Below are 20,024 nucleotides of genomic sequence, written 5' to 3' on the forward strand. Positions count from 1 at the left end.
GAACTGTGAAGAAGTTCTTCCTAATGTCCAGTCTAAATCTGCTCTCTGCTAGCTTGTGGCCATTGTTTCTTGTAACCCCCGGGGGCTCCTTGGTGAATAAATACTCACCAATTCCCTTCTGTGCCCCCGTGATGAACTTATAGGCAGCCACAAGGTCGCCTCTCAACCTTCTCTTGCGGAGGCTGAAAAGGTCCAGTTTCTCTAGTCTCTCCTCGTAGGGCTTGGTCTGCAGGCCCTTAACCATACGAGTGGCCCTTCTCTGGACCCTCTCCAGGTTATCCACAGCCTTCTTGAAGTGTGGCGCCCAGAATTGCATGCAGTACTCCAACTGCAGTCTGTCCAGCGCCCGATAGAGGGGAAGTATCACCTCCTTGGACCTATTCGTCATGCATCTGCTGGTGCAAGATAAATTGCCATTGGCTTTTTTGATGGCTTCGTCACACTGCCGGCTCATGTTCATCTTGGAGTCCACTAGGACTCCAAGATCCCTTTCCACCTCTGTGCCACCCAGCAGGTCATTTCCTAGGCTGTAGGTGTGCTGGACATTTTTCCTCCCTAGGTGCAGCACTTTGCATTTCTCCTTGTTGAACTGCATTCTGTTGGTTTCTGCCCACTTGTCCAACCTGTCCAGGTCTGCATGTAACTGTTCCCTGCCCTCCAGCGTGTCCACATGACCTGAGCCACCTCCCAGCAACTCCTTGATCAGCTCCTGGAGCAACAGGCGACCACCATGTGGCTGCCTCTCCCTGCGGAGACTCAGCTGGCCATCACCCTGCTCAAGCTGACAGTGCCTGCCACCCTGTGCTACATCAGCTATCTCTTCAGCATAGGCAGGGTGACCACTGGGGAGGCTGTCCTAGAGGCCTGCGGCACCCTCCAGAATGTGCTGGTGCATACCATGCTCCAGTTGCATGACCCCCTGGAGGTGGTGGTGGGGTTCCATGCCCTGGGCTTCCCCCAGTGCATCAGGGCCCTGGATGGGACCCACATCCCCATCACCTGCCTGCCCTGGGGTGACTGCCCCTACTACAGCTGGTGGTGCTTTCACTCCATCATGTTGCAAGCCATCAGTGTCCACCACAGCACCTTCACCAATGCGCGTGGTAGCTGGGCATGCAGTGTCCATGATACCTGCAGCTTCCTTAATTCTGCCCTGCCAGCCCTGGAGAATGGGTGCTTTGTACCACAGGTGCTAGACCTCTAGCTGGGCGAGGTGGCAGTTCCGCCTCTCCTCATCAGAGACCCTGCCTACCCTCTCCTCCCCTGGCTCATGTAACCCTAAACCAGTCGGCTGGACCCCTAGCAGACACACTTCAACAGGTGCCTGGGCCAGACCCGCACACTGGTGGAGGCATGTCTTTGGCTGCCTGAAGGTACACTGGTGCATCTTCACTGCCTGCCTTGAGATTGTGGAGGCCAACATCCCCCCAGGTCATTGTTGCAGACTGTGTGCTGCATAACATCTGCGAGGCCTAGGGGGAACTCTTCTGTGAGGCCTGGGCAAAGGAGGTGCAGTGGGCAGAGGATGCCTGGCACTGGGAGTGCCAGCTGTGTTGGCAGCAACTGCGATGGGTCCCACCTCCAGGGCCCTGGGCGAGCCACACACCAAGCAGTTGGGGACTGGACACCGAGTGCAAGAGAGGCTGGTGGACTACCTGCTGCTGCACTCCCTGCTGTAGGCCACCTGGATGACCAGCCATGGACCCAAACTGCACCACGCACCCCCAGCACCACGCTCAGTACAGACAGTTTTGTGGAAAGCACTTTATTTCCCTCTACAAACACAGACTACATCCCCACTTCTTCCCCAACAATAGAGTCCCTTCTCTGTCCCTCAACAGACCCCACCCTGCAATCCCTCCCATACCACAGAGCCCCCACCCGAACCACAGAGCTCCACCACTAATCACCCCACCCACCACCAATAAAGCATTGTCTTCCCCATGCAGACTATGTACAGTGTACTTTGTGTGCCCTCTTGGGGTGGGGGACAGTAGGGTGGGGTCTCCTAGGAGGCAGAGCCCGGGGACAGACACCCAGCACCCTAGCCTATAGCCACACCATTATGAGTCCACATGCCATGGCGAGGCTGGCAGGTGGGGGGCTCACCTGGGGTTCAGGGCAGCTGCTGCTATGCTAGTGTGGCTGGCTCCCCAGCCTGCAGCCAGTGGCCAGGGCCAGCAGGGCCCATGTGCGGTTCTGGCTCCACTGAAGGCAGCTCCTGCTCTGGGGTCTTATGGACCTAGGGTGAATGCAGGGTGGGAGGCAGGGCACAGGTGGGGGGGATGGTTGGTGGGGGTCCTGTCATGGGTGCCAGGGTTGGGGGACCTGGTCACTGGAGGCACCATTACACCTCAGCCCAAGCCCACTGTAGGGCTTGCAGCTGGGCAGTGGGTGGCTGCCAAGGGACAGGCGGGGCTAAGGCCAGGGGCTGGTCAGTAGATGGCACAAAGGTAACTGCCAAGGCCAGGATGGTGTTTGGCACCCAGTGGTCCTCCTCCATGGCCTCCACTGCCCTGGCCACAACAGTAGCCTGCTGTTCCTGGGCCTCCAGCATTGTCTTGAGGAGGGTGATGTGCCTCTCTTTGAGGGCCAGGAGCCTGTCCCAAAATGCTGTGTCTGCCCGGTACCTCTCCCACTCATGTGTGATGTCCTCTGTGGACCAAGCCTACAAGCCCATGAGCTGCTCCTCTGCCATGATAACCAGCCAGTCCAGCACCTGGATCTGGTTTTGGTTCTGCTGCTGCCAAAGCTAGCACATATGGAGGGCTCTGGGTGAGACTGGCATTGACCCTGGTGGTTCATCTTCATGTGCAACTGGTCCTTCTCCCCCTCGTGCAGCTGCTGGACCTGCAGAGCCAAGAGAAAGAAACTGTTTGTGAGAGCCTGCAACATTTCTGACATAACATTCACTATACCAGGGGGCTCTGCACTATCCGGCCTCATTTCAGGGGTTGTGCGCACACAGGTGCTCAGGGACCATGGTAAGTTGGGTGGGCAAGCCCTGGCACAGGCAGATGGTGGCCGAGCCCCACATCCCTGCTGGCTCTGCAGGGGCAGATAGGCTACTGGGAGCCTGCCACAAGCAGCCTGCCTTCTCCACCTCCTTCCCAGGCCTGGCTCCTGGCAGCACCTTCTGCTATGGCTCCAGACCCATTCCTCTCCCACTTCTCCTCCTGTAGGCCAGACCATCTCCTCTGTTGCCACCAGGCCCACAGTGCCGAGGCTCAGGAGGCGAGGGGCTCCCAGCTGATTGGGAGGCAGAGCTGGTGATGCCCCCACCCTCTCCACTGGGGCCCTCCCAAGAGAGGCAACCTGTGGCTGCTCTCTCCCCCCCTCTTCCCCCTCTGTGTACCCTGTGCTCCAAGCATGCCCCTAGTGAAAGTGTCCCAGGTACACCACAAGGAGCTGTTTGTGTGGACCAAGGGGTGCCTGACCCACTACACCCTGCTGCTACTGCTCACCATAGTGCCCTAGGTGCATCTGAGAACTGGTGTGGGACCCTGGGCTTTGACAGCATGGCGGGAGAGCTCACAATTCTCTGCAATGTTCACTGCTGCCTCAAGGGGCATCTGTGCTTGCACAACATGTTCCTGCCCCCTGGAGCCGAGGACATTGCCACTGCCAGTGACATGTTTCTCTGCATATGAGAGGCCTATGGTTGCCTAGCTGAGGAGGCACAGGCTGCTAAATAAAATATTGTACTCCCTTTCATCTCCCTGCATGCTGTAGGGGAGAACTCTGGAGGACAGGGCAGCTCAGCTGGGCCAGGCAGGTAGAGGCAGAGGCAGGTGCAGAGGTGGGGAGAGCAGTTCCCTCAGTGTGGGTCTTACCAGGTGGGCGTGGCAGGTGTGACCTGTGGCTTGAGTCTGTCCCCGCTGGCGGCAATGACATGCGAGTCCTGGTGCTGTCCTAGGGTGCAACAGCATGGTGTCTGGCTGCTCAGGCAGGGGCCCCCTCTGGGGAGGAGTTGGAGCTGCTGAGAGTAGGTTGTGTCATGACTGGGTTGGCCTTCTGGGCAGGGCTGCACACCTGGAGCTGGCAGGGAAGACACTGGCTGAGGATGCCAGAGCTGCTGGATGACGCTGGGAGCAGGGACTATGGCGAGATGGGGTCCTGGCGTTCCGAGGGGGCCTCCTCTGCTGATGCCTTGTCATGATGCCAGGCTGCAGTGGAGGCTTGGGCAGGCTTCCTGTGCTAGAATACACAGCACAACTCAAGCCAGGGTGCTGGGGCATGATAACCTGATCCAGCTGCTGTGTAAAGTGCATGGACCTGTGGGCAGCCCCTGTCTGGCAGTTGTAGTCAGAGATGCTGACCAACTGTGCCCACAGAGTCTTGACATTTATGCAGCACTGGCACACTGATTGGTGGTGCCAACTCTTTTGTGTGCAACCCGACAGGCCTTCAAAGACATGGGCATTGGAGCGCTTGCTCAGCGAACTGGCTCAGGACCTCATCCTTGCCCCACAGTGCCACAAGGTCCGCTGACTCCTTCTGGGACCAGTTCCACTCTGGGAGGCAGTGTGCGCCAACAGGGATGACATCAGTGGGTCTCCCTTGATGGCCCACAGGGGCTGTGTACCAGATGATGGTGAGTCTGGGTAGATGCCTGCAGCACCCAGCACAGAGGCATGGCATGGGACAGGCAGGGAGGTGGTGGTGCTGTGCCAGGGGCCAGCACCCAGGTCTAGGCAGGCTGTTATGGCTGGCCTGGGGTCACTGGTGTGGGATTCAGTGGCCAGAGATTGGCTGCAGGTGGTCCAGGGCCTCAGAGTCACTGCAGAATTTTAAGAAGCAGGCTGGGGCAGGCAAACAGCTGCCTCAGCTACAGGACTAGAAAAGCTCCAAACCCTGTGGCCCTGGGGCTAGCCCAAGGGTGGCCCGTTGGTGGTGGGGCTGACCCCCTTGGTGGTGGGGCTGACCGGGACACTAACTACAGTGTGGTTAATTTGCTGCCTGTATTTGCAGATAGCAAATTAACTCCACAGTAGATTAATTTACTGTGCAGTAAGCATCAGCATGTATAGACAGTGACACTTTACTGCACAGTAAAATTAGTCTACTTCACAGTAAAGCATCTCATGTAGACATGCCCACTATGTTTAAACATGAGCTAGAACAAGCAAGGAAAGCATATATTGTTAGTTATAAAGATTTGCCTCAACTTCTATTTTTAAATAACTGGGGGAGATGAGCATCCTCCCTCCTGAGAAGGCTACTGAAATGATGCCACTTGCTGCCACTCTGTCCTAAGGCTTACTTAGGGTAGGGTGAGGGCAGGGCCTTTTCCAGGGCCCTTGTTTGTAGGACATTGTCTCTCAGCAAGTCCTGAGAAGAATATTTTGAAAGCACTATCACTTCCACTCATGTTTAGCTGTGTTCTGCTTGTCTACCAAAGCTTGGAGCTTGGTCACTGGGTCTGGTTTATGATTTCTAAATTGGCAATTTCTCAGGTACCTTTTTGGTGATGTATGTGCAATTATCCAATACTAAATAAATCTTGCTCCTACTGTACTCTGCCTTTATTTGGGCAAACTTTTGCTAATGTCAATGGGATTTGGCCTCAACAAAGTCCTTAGCATTTGTTTCCTACTCTATTCTCTACTTCAGCAAAGACAAGTAAGGCTGCTGACACACATGACATTTAATACATGTTTAATAGGCTATTCATGCCTTAAATAATAATCCAGCCACACAGTCAAGTCAATTTAAGGCATGGCAATATAGTAAACAACCCACTAAATTAGTCCACATATGTGTAACAACTTATGGCTTGCTTGTATCATGTCTTAAATAGAATGTGTGGCCATTTGAGGCTGGCTCATGACAGATCCCGACACTCAGCTGAGTATGAGTAAAAATTCTGTGTGCTGCAGCAACCCGATCCCAGGGTCTCTGTATGCTGGGACTTGTAAAAACCATGTGTGCTCCCCCTCCCCCCCAGCTAAGGTTTTGAAAATCAGCTGATTGTTGGCTGGTGCCAGGAACTGGACTATGGCTGGTTCCAGATCACAGCTTATTCCCTGGGCCCAGCTGATAATCAGCTGATTTTGGGCACCTGTGTTTCAGTTTTCAGGGCAGGATCATGATCCTAGGCTCCCCCTGCACTGGCAGTAAAGTACAATTGGGATCAAATCTCTGATCCCCAAATTGTGCATCCTGCCATACAAGTGTAGCATTACTGGAAATGCAATTGTTGGGATCATGGATTTGGTCCTATCATACTGTAAGATGAAGGTCTGTCAGGGGCCTAAATATCCATCTCTTATGGAAGGGGTTTTAAAGCTGCTTACTGGAGGGAATTTTTTAAACAGTACTTATAGGTTGTTATATACTCTTTCCTAGCTGGCTGGGGCCATTGTTTAGTGTTTACAGGGTGTGTCTACATGTGACACTATGTCGGCATAGTGATGCACTATGGTGACGTATTACTGGAAGGCACAATCCATGATGCTGATTCTGTGTTGCTGTAACAATGAGCCACCTTGCTATATACAGTGCTATATTAAAAAAAAAACCAACATGTGCTGCCAAAAAAAAAACAAAAAACTGTTACTACACCGTCATTTAGTACTTCCTAAAGCAAGTACTAAATGATGGCACAAAAACAAATGCATCATGAGGGGCACGTATAGATGTGCTCACAGTTGCTTACTCAGTAATTACTGACACACAGCTAATCACAAGAAGTATTTATATAGACATCATCACTAATAAATATCCAGCAAGCTGCATCTTCACCAATTCCTGCAGCTCATCAGTGACAGTAAGCAAGCAGAAGAGTTGGGTAATAAAGGCAACCACATAATTCTAATATTATAAAAGCCTTAGTCTGTCTGTCTGTCTGTCTGCCCATAACACTTTATCTGCACTCTGACTGGCTGACTGAAGCAGCCAATCAGAGTGCTCCACAAGCGTTCAACAGGAGATGGTGCAGCAGAGCACCATCATGACAGCGAAGTGGCAGGAAGGACCGTTCAGAGCATGGGGGAGGCGAGGCCAGCACCACTGGTCTCAGCTCCCCTGCCCTGCTCTCTGCAACCAGTGCCAAAGACTGGGCAGAGTGTGGGAGAGGTGAGGCCAGTGGTGCTGGCCTTGCCTCCCCCTCCCCACTCCCTTGAAGTGACACCGAGGACAAAAAGTGGGGGTGGGCCCAGACACGGAGGGATGCAGAGCTGCTGGTACCCAACAAAAGCCAGCAGGGAGGGAGAGAGAGGGGAAAGGAAGGGGAGGGAAGGGAAGGAGGAAGTGGGGCATGGCAGCAGTGCCCCACCGCTGCCACGCCCCAACAACAGCCCTGAAGGGGGGGAGGGATCAGGCCTGGCCCTGAAGTGGTGGGGGCAAGGGTGGGGGGAATGGGTCTGCTCACCCCCTCTCTGAACTGGATGAAAAGTGGGGGCAAGGCCAAACATAGGACTCTATCTCTGCCCACCATGATGGTGGGGGGGCACTGCTGCCACCCCACCACCACCGGGCCCCAACAAAAGCTGGCAGGGGGGCATAGTGACAGTGCCTCGCCATCACCAGGCTCTGCCAACAGCTGGGAGGGAGGGAGGGGGGAGGGGAATGGGGAGGGGCGGCCAGTGGATGTGGGCCGGGTGGACCTGGAGCACGGCCGGGGGGGGGGGGGGGGGGAGACACGGGCCTCTGTCCATGCCCTCACCCCCCCCACATCAGTCTTGATGGGCATTTGGCTAGTTTACTGTATAAGAACATAAGTATTTTTCTTTGACAGTGGTAGGGGTGGATGCTATAGAGGGAGAGCGTTGAGTTGGATAGATCTAGAGTGATCCATCCCCATTCAGTATCCTCCTTGTCATCCACCATTATTGATTTAGAGATGCCAAAGTAAACAACTTCAACCATTCTGTTCAATAACCATTAATATATTTTCATCCATTAATTTATCTAGTCCTTTTTTGAACCCGGCTATGTTGTTACTCCATCTGCTGATGTGTTAGAGCTTGCTGAGAGGAAAAAGGTTGCAGGGAAAAGGGAACCCTTGAGATCAAGGAACAGGAAACAGGCAAGCTGCAGAGGTGTTTGCTAGGGAAGGCCTCCTTGGAAAAAGAGGCATGAAGTGAGAGGGAGCAGATTAGAAGACCCAGACATATGGCAGGAGGATGTCACAATCCCAGAGCCACTGCCCCTTCCATCTCTTCCTCTGCTACTGCCTGTGAGATGTCTGTCCAGGAAGGACCACACACCATTGAGGCTTCTACCCAGGTCCTGGTTTGGTGCTCTGCAGACTGCAGCTTGCAGGTTCCTTCCAGTGACAGCCAGGTTGAGGAATGCCTGCGATGTGAGTGGTGCCTTCTGGTGGTGTCGCTCAGGTAGCAGGCAAGAGATCTACAGGGACAAGTAGCAAGGCTCCAAAGCATCCTCTGCCATGAGGACTTAATTCCATGCTGGAGGAAACCTTTAGGACTGCGGAAGAAGGGCTGCCAGAGGTGGTTTTAGAAAAGGAAGGGGGCAGGGACTCCCAGGAAGGTGGAAGCTGGAAGGTTGTATCTTCTGGCAGCAAGAAAAAATCATTACCCCCATGTGCCTGGAGAACAGATATGGAGCACTAGCAACAGAGGAGGGCACATTCCATTAGTGGAAGAGGCCAGGCAGGAATCCCCAAGGTGGAGAGCACTGAGACCAGTGCCACAAAGAGCAAGTGATGGATGGTGGTGCTTGGAGACTCCCTTCTGTGGGGGATGGAGGAATCCATCTACCAACCTGACCTGTTGTCCCAGGAGGTCTGCTGCTTGCCTGCAGCGTGGATCCAAGATGACACAGAAGGATTACTGAGACTCATCTGACACTCTGACTACTACTCTATGCTGCTCATCCACGTGGACACCAGTGATACTGCCAGGAGTGACCCTTAGCAGATCAGGAGTGACTACAGGGATCTGGGTGCAAGGGTGAAGGGAACAGGGGCACAGGTCATGTTCTCTTGAATCCTTCTGATCAAGGGGAAGAGCCTTGGTAGGAGTGGATGCATCCTGCAGATCAATGTATGGCTATGCAGGTGGTGTCATGCAGCGATTCGGCTTCTTCAACCATGGGAAGTTGTTCCAAGAAGGATTGCAAGGAAAAGATGGGATCCACCTGATGAAGAGAGGGAAGAGCATCTCTGCAGACAGGCTAGCTAACCTAGTGAGGAGGACTTTAAAATAGGTTCACCGGGGGACGGAGAACAAAGCCTTGAGGTAAGTGGGGAAGCAGGGCACCTGCAGGAAGCAGAAGCAGGAGAGGGTGACAGGGGAGGCCTCATTCTTCCTGAGAAAGTAGGGCAATGGGCTACTCACCTCAGGTGTCTGTACACAAATGCATGGAGACTGGGAAACAAGCAGGAAGAATTGGAAGTCGTCACAGTAAAGGAACTATGACATAATTGGAATAACAGAGACTTGGTGGGATAGCTGGAGCACTGTAATGGATGGGTACAAACTGTTCAGGAAGGACAGGCAGGGGAGAAGAGGAGGAGTTGCACTGCATGTGTGGCAGAATGACACCTCTGTCTCTCCCCAAAAACTCTGCTATGTGACAATTTGGTTAACTTGGTCCCTGTAGAGGGCAGACATCCCTCTCTCAGGTGACAATGAGCTATAACCTGAGCTGGATACATTCCTGAGGGAAACCTACTCCCTCTGTCTATGTGACTGGCATCACATATGTGGGTGAGGGGCTTATGCTCCCTATGGTTCTAAGTCGGGGCTTGAGACCAGAGCAGGTGCATGTGTGCCTCCAGCACACATGTGCCCCCTGTACTCACTGGCAGCAGTGGCAGTGGCAGATCTTCAAAAGATAAGTGGGGGTGAAGGCATGGAGGAGCCAGTGTAGCTGAGGAGGATCTGGAGGGGGAGCCCCCCAGAGCCCTCTTAACTGAACTGGCAGGGAGCCACACTCCCAAGCGACGTGTGAAAACAGCGTGCAAACAGGTGCACTCTGTAGGGAGCAGGTGCACAGGCAGGGAGCAGGCTAGGGGGAGGACTCCCCCCTGAGCAAGTGGGGGCTGCCCTGAGGCTGATCCCTGGGGCAGTGGCTGTGGCAACCCCAGGAACTGGGGTTCTCCCTGCAGGAGTGAGACGTAGGGAGCGGGGCAGCCAGCAGGCTCTTCCGGGGAGGCCTGATTGGCTGAGTTAGCCGGGAGTGGCCTGATTAGCTGCTGGGCTGGCGCAAAAAATTCAAACTGTGGCCTTTAAAAGCCACAGTTTGATCAAGCCCCCAGCAGTTGGGGCTTGAGACCAGAGTGGGTACATGTGTGCCTTTAGCACGTGTGCCCCCTGTACTCATCGGCAGCGGTGGTGGCAGTGGCGGTGGTGGCAGATCCTCAAAAGGTAAGTGGGGGCAGAGGTGCGGAGGAGCCAGCGCAGTTGTGGAGGATCCAGAAGGGGAGCCCGCTGGAGCCTTCTTAACTGAACCGGACGGAGCCACGCTCCCTAGCCATGCATGAACGGAGCACGCAAACAGGCGCACTCTGCAAGGGCATGCCAGCATTTGTGCAGGTGTTTGTGCAAGGCGGGCGCGCAGGAGTAGCCAGGAAAGAGTCTCCAGCAGGGGAGAAAGGAGGACTCGTAGCTCTACAGACATGGTAAGGACATGGCGCGCTGCTGCCTGGGACTCTGCCCTGGTGGCTCTGCCTACCTGGGGCTCCTCTGAGGCCTCCACCCAGATGGGGCCCATGGGGGGCTGGTGGCGCCCTGCCCCCCTGTCTATGGGGGCTGCCTGGCAGGGACCCTGCGGCCGGGGGCGGGAGAGGGGAGTGGGAATCCCCTCACCTGTCCCTCTTGTGTCCACCTTCAGGCCTTGGAGGAGCAGGTGAGGGAGCTCCAAGGGTGAGGTCAGCAGGCTGTGAGGGATCGGGGCTGCTGAGTGTCACAACCAAATTAAGTAGTGCCCATGTCACAAACAAGTAATAACCATTTAAAACAGTTTTTTCTGCACTGGGTTAACAATAATGATAGTAACCGCTTTTTTCTGCGCATGTCAAAAAGAAATTTATTGCTGCGCCACTAACAGAGATAAAAACTTTTGCCTTCTTTGCTTTATATAAATCATTATAATTGGTCAAAGAAAACAAGGAGTAACCCTGTGAAAATAACACCCTAGCAAAGACCGCTAGATAATTGGCGATTCTAATTAGATTTATGACGTGGTGAAAAACAATTGGCTATCATACAAACAAAACCCGTTTACATTTTTCGCAAAGTCGAAGACAACTCTGCCCACACCTTGGAGTAAATCTGACAATTTGATCAGTTGTCAGCGTCTTCCCGCCGCGACCTCCCTGGCGTACCCTTGCCCCGCATGCCCGATAAGCCGACCGCCGGCCCGTATATATATATCTGCAGAACGACGATCTCTAAGCTGTAACTAACTAAGTATCTCTGACCTCCGTCTTACACCACCTTGACGTGAGTAAACAATCTTGCTTTGCAACCGATAAACGTCCACCTAATTAATTCCACTCCACGTGTCACAAGTACCCGCCTGATGGCCTTCTAAGGCCCCAGACCCTTATCTGCCCGGGTGGGAGTCAGGGAGAGCTGCTGGCCAGCTGCCCTGGGTCCCGACACCGAGGACAAAATTGATAGGTACTTTTGCAGGGTCAGAAACCTAGTGGAGAAGCCTCCAGGGACAGACCCACCACAGCGGTATGGCAGATGGTCTACTTGTGCTACCACAGTGTCATCTCCCCAGGTACAGCTGAGGAACAGGTACGAGGCCCTGGAACTGTGGAGGAGGAGGTAGGAGAGGATGCCTCCAGAGAAGCCGATGCCACTTCATGCACGGCACTGACTGAATGATGCTGGAACACCAAGAGGAAGTGACGGCGGGTCCTCATCATTGGCTATTCCATCCTGAGAGGAACAGATGGGCCCATCTGTCACCCCGATCCCATGGCATGTGAGGTTTGTTGCCTGCCTGGAGCTTGGATTTGGTACACCATGGAGATGATCCGGACCTCATATGACCCTCTGAGCAATACCCCATGGTCCTCATCCACATGGGAATTAATGATGCAGCCAGGGGCATCATGAGAGACTATAAGGCTCTAGGGGCCAAGCTCAAGGAGATCGGGGTGCAGGTGGTTTTCTCTTCTATTCTTCCAGTGAGCAGACTCAGACAGTGCCATAAGGCATGCATCGGTGAGGTCAACTGGCAGCTTTGGATCTGGTGTTACCAGTGGTCCCAGGGGCCTTGGACCATGACCCACATTTCCGCACAGAGGACATGCTTGGGCAGGATGGGCTTCATCCCTCCCCAAAAGGTAAGCGTGTTTTTTCTTACAGGCTGGCTGATCTCGTATGGTGAGCTTTAAACTAGGTTCACCAGGGTACGGGGACACAGAGGAACATGAGGACACTTTGCCATCAAGCCAGATGATATGAGCAGGTAGTATTCAGGTAAGTGACAGGGGCCAGGGCAGACTTAAGAAAAAGGGGGCAACACGTGCACCTACAGGAGGCCTCAAAAGCCTCTACTCAAATGCTCGAAGCAAGGGGAATAAGCTGCAGGAACTCACCCTCCTGCTAGCTAGCAAAAACCCAGACCTAGTGGGGCTCACGGAGACCTGGTGGGATTCTACCCATGACTGGGCAGTAGACATTGAGGGCTACAGGCTGTACAGGTGAGACAGAGAAGGGAAAATAAGGGTGGGGGGTGTAGCGCTCTACGTTAAAGAGCAATACATGTCCTCGATGATCATGATGGGGTCAGAGGAGGGGCAAACTGAGGTGCTCTGGGTAAGAATGCAAGGCGGGTGTGGGGAAAGGGACTTGATAGTGGGTGTCTATTACAGACTGCCTCACCAGGGAAATGAGCTGGACCTGGAATTCTCAGGTCAGCTCATGGAGGCTGTAAAGTCAAGGGATGTGGTTGTCATGGGTGACCTAAACTACCCAGACATCTGCTGGGAGAGGTATTCAGCCAGGTCCGAATGCTCATGTAGGTTCCTAGCTGGGATACAGGACCTCCACCTAACCCAAGAGGTGTATAGTCCAACCACGGTCAATGCACTGCTGGACTTGGTCCTTGCCACAGGTGACAACCTGGTGAGGGGTCTGTGGGTACCCAACCACATGGGCAACAGTGATCATTGCCTGCTGGAATTTACTATCCAGCTCAGGGTGGTGAGAGCAAGCAGTAAGGCAAAAATCCTTGACTTCAGGAGGGCCGACTTCAGTGAGCTAAGAAGATTAGTAGAAGAGGAGGCATTGGAGTCTCAGAGCATCAATGGGATAGGAGTCCAAGATGGGTGGTTGTTCCTCAAGGAGATGATCATCTGAGCTCAAAGGGAGTCAGTCCCAATGCATACCAAGGGGGGCAGGAGTGCTAAAAAGCCCCTATGGCTCAGCAAAGGCATCCAGGAATGCCTGAGGGCAAAAAAGGAGGCATACAAACCGTGGAAGCAAAGGGCTATCACCAAGGAGGATTATACCTCTGTTGCTCTTGGCTGCAGGGAGGCTGTTAGGAAGGCCAAGGCAGAGATGGAGCTAGGACTAGCAACCAGAATTAGGGATAACAAAAAGTCCTATTTCAAATACATAGGGAGTAAGAAGAAGGCACTGGTGGTAATGTGGGTCCTCTACAGGACAGGCTTGGCAATCTGGTGATTGTAGCAAATGAAAACGCTGACCTCTTTAATGAATTCTTTGCCTCCATAAACCTGAACAGGGATCGGGACATTTCCCCCACTAGGATCATGGACAGACCCAGGGGAGGCACCACCATGCCTAGGGTCAGGGATGACCTAGTTAGGGAACTTTTGGAGGGTCTGGATGTGCTTAAATCAGCAGGTCCCGATGCTCTTCAGCCGAGGGTGCTGAGGGAATTGGTGGGGGTCATAGTGGGGCCCCTAGCACGGCTTTATGAGCACTCATGGGGGCTCTGGCCAGGTACCAGAGAATTGGAAAAGGGCCAACATGGTCTCCATTTACAAGAAGGGGAGAAAGGAGGACCCCAGCAATTATAGGCCAGTCAGTCTTACCTCGGTCCTTGGGAAGACCTTTGAGAAAATTATCAAGGAGCACATCTGCAAGGGCCCAGCAGGGGAGGTAATGCTCAGGGGCAACCAACATGGGTTCATTGAGGGCAGGTCCTGCCTGACTAACCTGGTTTCCTTTTATGACCAGGTCACCAAGTCCTTGGATGTGGGCGTTGAGGTGGACGTTGCCTACCTGGACTTTAAGAAGGCCTTTGACACTGTTTTTTACCCCGTTCTCATCAAAAAACTAGGCAACTGTGGTATTGATGCTTACAGTCATATGGGTGGCAAATTGGCTAGATGGTCGCACCCAGAGAGTGGTGGTGGATGGATCATTTTCAATCTGGAGGGATGTGGGCAGTGGAGTCCCCCAGGGCTCGGTCCTGGGGCCTGTACTGTACAACATCTTTCTCAGCGATCTGGATATGGGTGTGGAAAGCACACTGTCCAAATTCACTGACGATACCAAGATATGGGGCAAGGTGGGCATGCTGAAAGGGAGAGACAGAATTCAGCTAGATCTAGACAGGTTACAGAGGTGGGTGGATGAGAATAGGATGGAATTCAATGCAGACAAGTGCAGGATACTGCATCCAGGGAGGAGGAACCAGCAACACGCCTAGAGGTTAGGAAACACCCTTTTTGTCAACACAGTGGTAGAAAGGGATCTTGGAGTCATTGTTGACTCCAGGATGGACATGAGCTGCCAATGCGAGGAAGTGGTCAGTAAGGCTAACCGCACCTTGTCGTGCATCTACAGGTGCACCACAAGCAGGTCCAGGGAGGTAATCCTTCCGCTCTATGTGGCATTGGTCAGGCCGCAGTGGAGTACTGCATCCAGTTCTGGGCACCACACTTCAAGAGGGATGTGGCTAGCATTGAAAGGGTCCAGAGGAGGGCCACTCGCATGGTCAAGGGGCAGCGGGTCAGGTCCTACAAAGAAAGGCTAAAGGTCCTGAATCTATTCAGCCTCCACAAGATAAGACTGAGAGGGGATCTGGCGGCCATTTACAAACTCACTGGGGAGACCAGCGGAAATTGGGTGAGGCTCTGTTCCCTTGGGCACCACCGGGGGTTACTAGGAATAATGCCACAAATTGTTAGAGAGAAGGTTCAGGCTGGACATCAGGAGGCATTACTTTACAGTTAGGGCTGCCAGGCTCTGGAATGGATTCCCAAGGGAGGTGGTGTTCTCTCCTACCTTAGGGGTCTTCAAGAGGAGGCTGGATAGATATTTGGCTTGGGTGTTATGACCCCAGCACTCATTCTTGCCCGGGGCAGGGAGTCAGACCTGATGATCTGTTTAGGTCCCTTCTGACCCTAAGCATTACAAAACTTTGAAACTATAAGCAATGCCAACCTGACTAGGAGGGGGATAGAGACCCTGCCAGTCTACTTGGCAACCAGTGATGCATTTCAAATTGGTTGGCTGGCAGCCAACAGGTGCTGGTCTCCATTGGACCAGGTAAATGAAGCCATAAGGTCTATATAAGTTAAGGACAGCCTAGGTGGAGGAGCAGTAGCCATGATGAAAACTCAGAGAGAGAAGAGCTGGACCATCTGAAACTTGCTCTCTCTCTCTTGAAACTCATGATCAATGAACTGCCTGCCTCCAGAGGGAATCTCCACCTGCCTCTGGATAATACTTATAAGTAAGCTACCTGAGTTCTAACTAGATATATAGTTTGCGGTAACTCAGATGCATGATCAAAGGCTACCCAGCCACCCTGTTTGCTCTATGGGACTTCTCTGATATTGCTCTACCCTGTACCCTATTTCAAACCTACTCCTTGTAACCAATAAAGTTCTCCTTTGTACCTAGCATGGGAAACTTATTGGGAGAGGGGCTAGATAATGCCTTGGGGTCCCCTTGGTTTGGCTGACTGAGGGAGACCACTATTCGTGCTTCAGTCTGAGGGAAGCACCCTAAGTTCTTGAAGTGGGTCGAGTACCCTCAGAGACTACTAGGCCTGTGTTTCCCGGGGGCACAGTGCCAGGATCAGGCCAGACTCTGGGTGGTGGCAGCGCTACCCCCAGGCTAGTGAGTGTGCTCCAGGAAGGGGGTCGGCTAGAGGTGAGGTGCCCCCAGGGAGGCACTCAGGGCCTGGAAGGTGTTTGGGCACAGTGAGGTGGGTGGCTCAGCACAGGAGCACCCCCTACGGGCCTGCCACAGTATGTAAAAGAGCTGTATGATTGTTTAGAGCTTCAATATGAAACTGGAGATAGGCCTGTTGAGAGTCTCTGGGTTAGGGTCAGAGGGAAGAGCAACAAGGGTGATGTTGTGGTGGGGGTCTGCTATTAACACCAGACCAGGAGGAAGTGGTGGATGAGGCTTTCTTCAAACAGCTATCAGAAGTTTCCTGATCACAGGCCCTGGTTCTCATGGGGGGCTTCAATCACCCTGACATCTGCTGGGAAGTTAGTACAGCAGTGCACAGGCAATCTAGGAAGTTTTTGGAGAGCATTGGAGACAATTTCCTGGTGCAAGTGTTGGAGAGACCAACTAGGGACCATGCTCTTCTTGACCTACTGTTCACAAACAGGGCAGAATTGGTAGGGGATATAGAAGTGGGTGGCAAGTTGGGCAGCAGTGACCTGACCACGAGATGAGTGAGTTCAGGATCCTGGCAAAAGGAAGAAAGGAGAACAGCAGAATATGGGCCCTGGACTTCAGAAAAGCAGACTTTGACTCCCTCAGGGAATTGATGGGCAGGATCCCTTGGGAGTCCAGTCTGAGGGGGAAAAGAGTCCAGGAGAGCTGGTTGTATTTTAAAGAAACCTTACTGAGGGCATAGGAACAAACCATCCCAATGTGCAGGAAGAATAGCAAATGTGGGAAGCAACCAGTTTGGCTTTGCAGAGAACTCTTCAGTGAGCTTAAGCACAAAAAGGAAGCTTACAAGAAATGGAAGCTTGAACAAACAACTTGGGAAAAGTATAAGAATATTGCTCAAGCATGAAGGGATGAAGTCAGGAAGGCCAAAGCATAATTGGAGTTGAAGCTAGCAGGGGACATGAAGGGTAACAAGAAGGTTTTCTACAACTAAGTTAGCAACAAGAGGAATGTCAGGGAAAGTGTGGGTCCCTTACTGAATGGGGGAGGCAACCTAGTGACAGATGATGAGGAAAATGCCTTTTTACCTCAGTCTTCATGCAAGGTCAGCTCCCAGACTACTGCAACCAGGTAGCACAGTTTGGAGAGAAGGTGAGCAGCTTTCAGTGGTGAAAGAACAGGGTAGGGACTATTTAGAAAAGCTTAGATGTGTACAAGTCCATGGGGCTGGGTGCAATGCATCTGAGGGTGCTGAGGGAATTGGCTGACATGATTACAGAGCCACTGGCTGTTATCTTTGAAAACTTGTGGTGATCTGAGGAAGTCCTGGGCAACTGGAAAAGGGTAAATATAGTGCCCACCTTTAAGAAGGGGAAAAAGGAGGATCCAGAGAACTACAGACCAGTCAGCCTCACCTCAGTCCCTGGAAGAATCATGGAGCAGGTTTTCAAAGAATCCATTTCTAAGAACTTGGAGGAGAAGAAGGTGATTAGGAACAGTCAGCATGGATTCACCAGGGGCAAGTCCTGCCTGACCAAACTGATTACTTTCTATGATGACATAACTGGCTCTGTGAATGCAGGGAAAGCAATTGATGTAATATACCGTTTTTGATTGTAATATACCATACTGATACTATTTCCCACAGCATTCTTTCAAGCAAGATGAGGAAATATGGGTTGGATGAATGGAATGTATGGGTTGGATGAATAGAAAGCTGGCTGAATTGTCAGGCTTAATGGGGAGTAATCAATGGCTCAATGTCTAGCTGGCAGCCAGCATCAAGTGGAGTGCCTCAGGGATTGGTCCTGGATATTTGTTCAATATCTTCATTAATGATTTGGAAAATGGGATGGAGTGCACCATCAGCAATTTTGCAATGGATACCAAGCTGGGGGGTATGGTAGATACACTGGAGGGTAGGGCTACGATTCAGAATGGGCCAAAAATAGGTTCAATAAGGAAAAATGAGAAATCCTGCACCGAGGATGGTAGAATCCCATTCTGTGCTCGTCTTGCTTTGAGTATCCATTCACATGCTGCCCTGGCGTGGGTGCCTGGTAGTGGACGCAGGGAGGTTTCGTGCAACCTCTGACAGGGGCCTTGATCACCCTGGGGAAGGCCCCAGAACTCGCCTGCCATGACTTTGAGTGTTTCTTCAGTGGTGGGGTCTCCTGTTGGCGGTCCCTCGAGGCTGGTTGTTCTGCCTGATGGATATTCGCGGGGCTCCACCTTCCCTACACCCCTTCCGTATGCCAGCCTCTGATGGGCCACCTGATCTTAGTGTGGTTGGCCCTCCAGTCTTGATGACTCTCACCCATCACTCAATCGCAGGTATTGGGTCTACTCCTTGTGTCTGATAGTCGTCTGTTGCTTCTTGCAGGCGGTCCTTTGATGTATGACCGTTGCCTGGATCTCTCAATTAAAAGTTGCAAGCAAGTAAAATAAAACAACAAAATAAAACCGGAGACTACTGAGGAATGGGCACCAGTCAGAAGGAAACAAAAGGGAAGATGCCAGAGAGAGGGAGAAAGAAAGGAAAAAGGAAAAGGCAGGTACGCAACAAAAAAAGAAATATCAGGTTGAACTGCCTTATTATACTGGCTCTGCCCTAGAGCCTGTGCCCTGCTGGGTCCCCCCACACTGATCTGCTCTCTACTGGATGAGAGCTTCTCATTCCTCTCTCTCTGGGATAATTTACTTCCCATGATGCAGTATGTACATTTCTGGTATGGAGAGTGTCTGCCATACCCTGTGTTTTTCCCCGCTCTTCTTGGAGCAAGGCCTCTTCCACTGCCTCTCCCGCTCTCCCTCACTTCCAGCTGGTGCCAGCTTTTATCCAGGCCAGCCAGTGATCATCCGTGATGTCACCTGCTGGCCTCAGCTGTATATAGGCACGGCTAATGAACCGTGTGGGTTCTCCTCGTCAGCAGTGCTCATTTGGTGTCTGGAGCCTTAAGGTAGGTAAGTTTTCTTTACTTTTGGGGTTTCTCCTCTGGGGGTGCATAGCCCCTGTGCTAGTACCCCTGGGACACATGCACTGCTATAGCCTGGGGACTGACTGGCTAAGCAACACCTCTGCAGAAAAGGACCTAGGGGTTACAGCAGACAATAAGATGGATAAGAGTCAGGAGAGTGCCATTGTTGCCAAAAGACTAACAGTATACTGGGCTGCAGTAGGAGGAGCATTGCCAGCAGGTAAAGGGAAGTACTTATTCCCCTCTATTCTGCACTGGTGAGGCCACACCTGGAATACTGTGTCTAGTTTTGCCCCCCCCCCCCCCCCCCCCCCCCCCCAACTATAGAAAGGATGTGGACAAGTTGGAGAGAGTCCAGCCAAGAGTAACAAAAATGGTTCAGGGGCTGAGGCACATGACTTCTGAGAAGAGACTGAGGAAACTGGGGTTATTTAGTTTGGAGAAGAGAAGACTGAGAGGGAACTTGATAGCAGTCTTTAACTACCTGAAGGGTGAGTCCAAAGAGGATGGAGCTACACTATTTTTAGTAGTGACAGGGGACAGACAAAAGACCAATGGTCTCAAGTTGCAGCAAGGGAGGTGTAGGTTGGATATTAAGAAAAACTTTCTCACTTGGAGGGTGGCAAAGCACTGGGACAAGTTACCTAGAAAGATGGTGGAATCTCCATCCTTGGAAGTTTTTAAGGCCCAGCTTGACAAAGCTATGGCTGGAATGATGTAGTTGGGGATGGTCCTGCTTTGAGTGGGGGTTGGACTAGATGACCTCCTGAGGTCCCTTCTGACCCTAATTTTCTATGATTCTAACCAAATGGGCATTTCCAAAGAGTAGTTTTTTAAAACTATTATCATGACAATATCTGTAAATTCTTATAAACTTTCTTGAACATCTGAGAACTACAATGTAATCAGAGCATTACAGTATGAATCCAGTTTGAGGGAAGCACTCCTCAAACATGATCTTCCATTGGTTATTAATGTGGTTAAAACTAACTAGAGCCTTACAAGACTC

General features: G+C 52.3%; 1 protein-coding gene across 4 annotated transcripts in view; it reads right to left on the reverse strand.

Moving 5' to 3' along the window:
- The window catches only part of SYN2 (synapsin II), a 623,389-nt gene that overhangs the window by 19,726 nt on the left and 583,639 nt on the right, over nucleotides 1-20,024 (reverse strand). Inside the window, exons 11-12 of one of the 4 annotated variants that reach the window (XR_009456083.1) lie at nucleotides 3,834-4,197; nucleotides 2,763-2,850 (exon numbers count right to left, since the gene is read on the reverse strand). The exons of 1 other annotated variant lie outside the window; for it this stretch is intronic. Coding sequence is in view for 2 of the 3 variants with exons in the window: in XM_019496298.2 (XP_019351843.1) it covers nucleotides 2,419-2,850 (432 nt within the window). In the remaining variant the exon portion in view is untranslated. Of the gene's footprint in view, nucleotides 1-1,904; nucleotides 2,851-3,727; nucleotides 4,198-20,024 lie in introns of those variants that run through there. 2 more of the 4 variants (XM_019496298.2, XM_059715916.1) reach the window with 2 other exon arrangements.

The sequence above is a fragment of the Alligator mississippiensis genome, chromosome 12 (assembly GCF_030867095.1).
Source record: "Alligator mississippiensis isolate rAllMis1 chromosome 12, rAllMis1, whole genome shotgun sequence".
NCBI classification, from domain to species: Eukaryota; Metazoa; Chordata; order Crocodylia; family Alligatoridae; genus Alligator; species Alligator mississippiensis.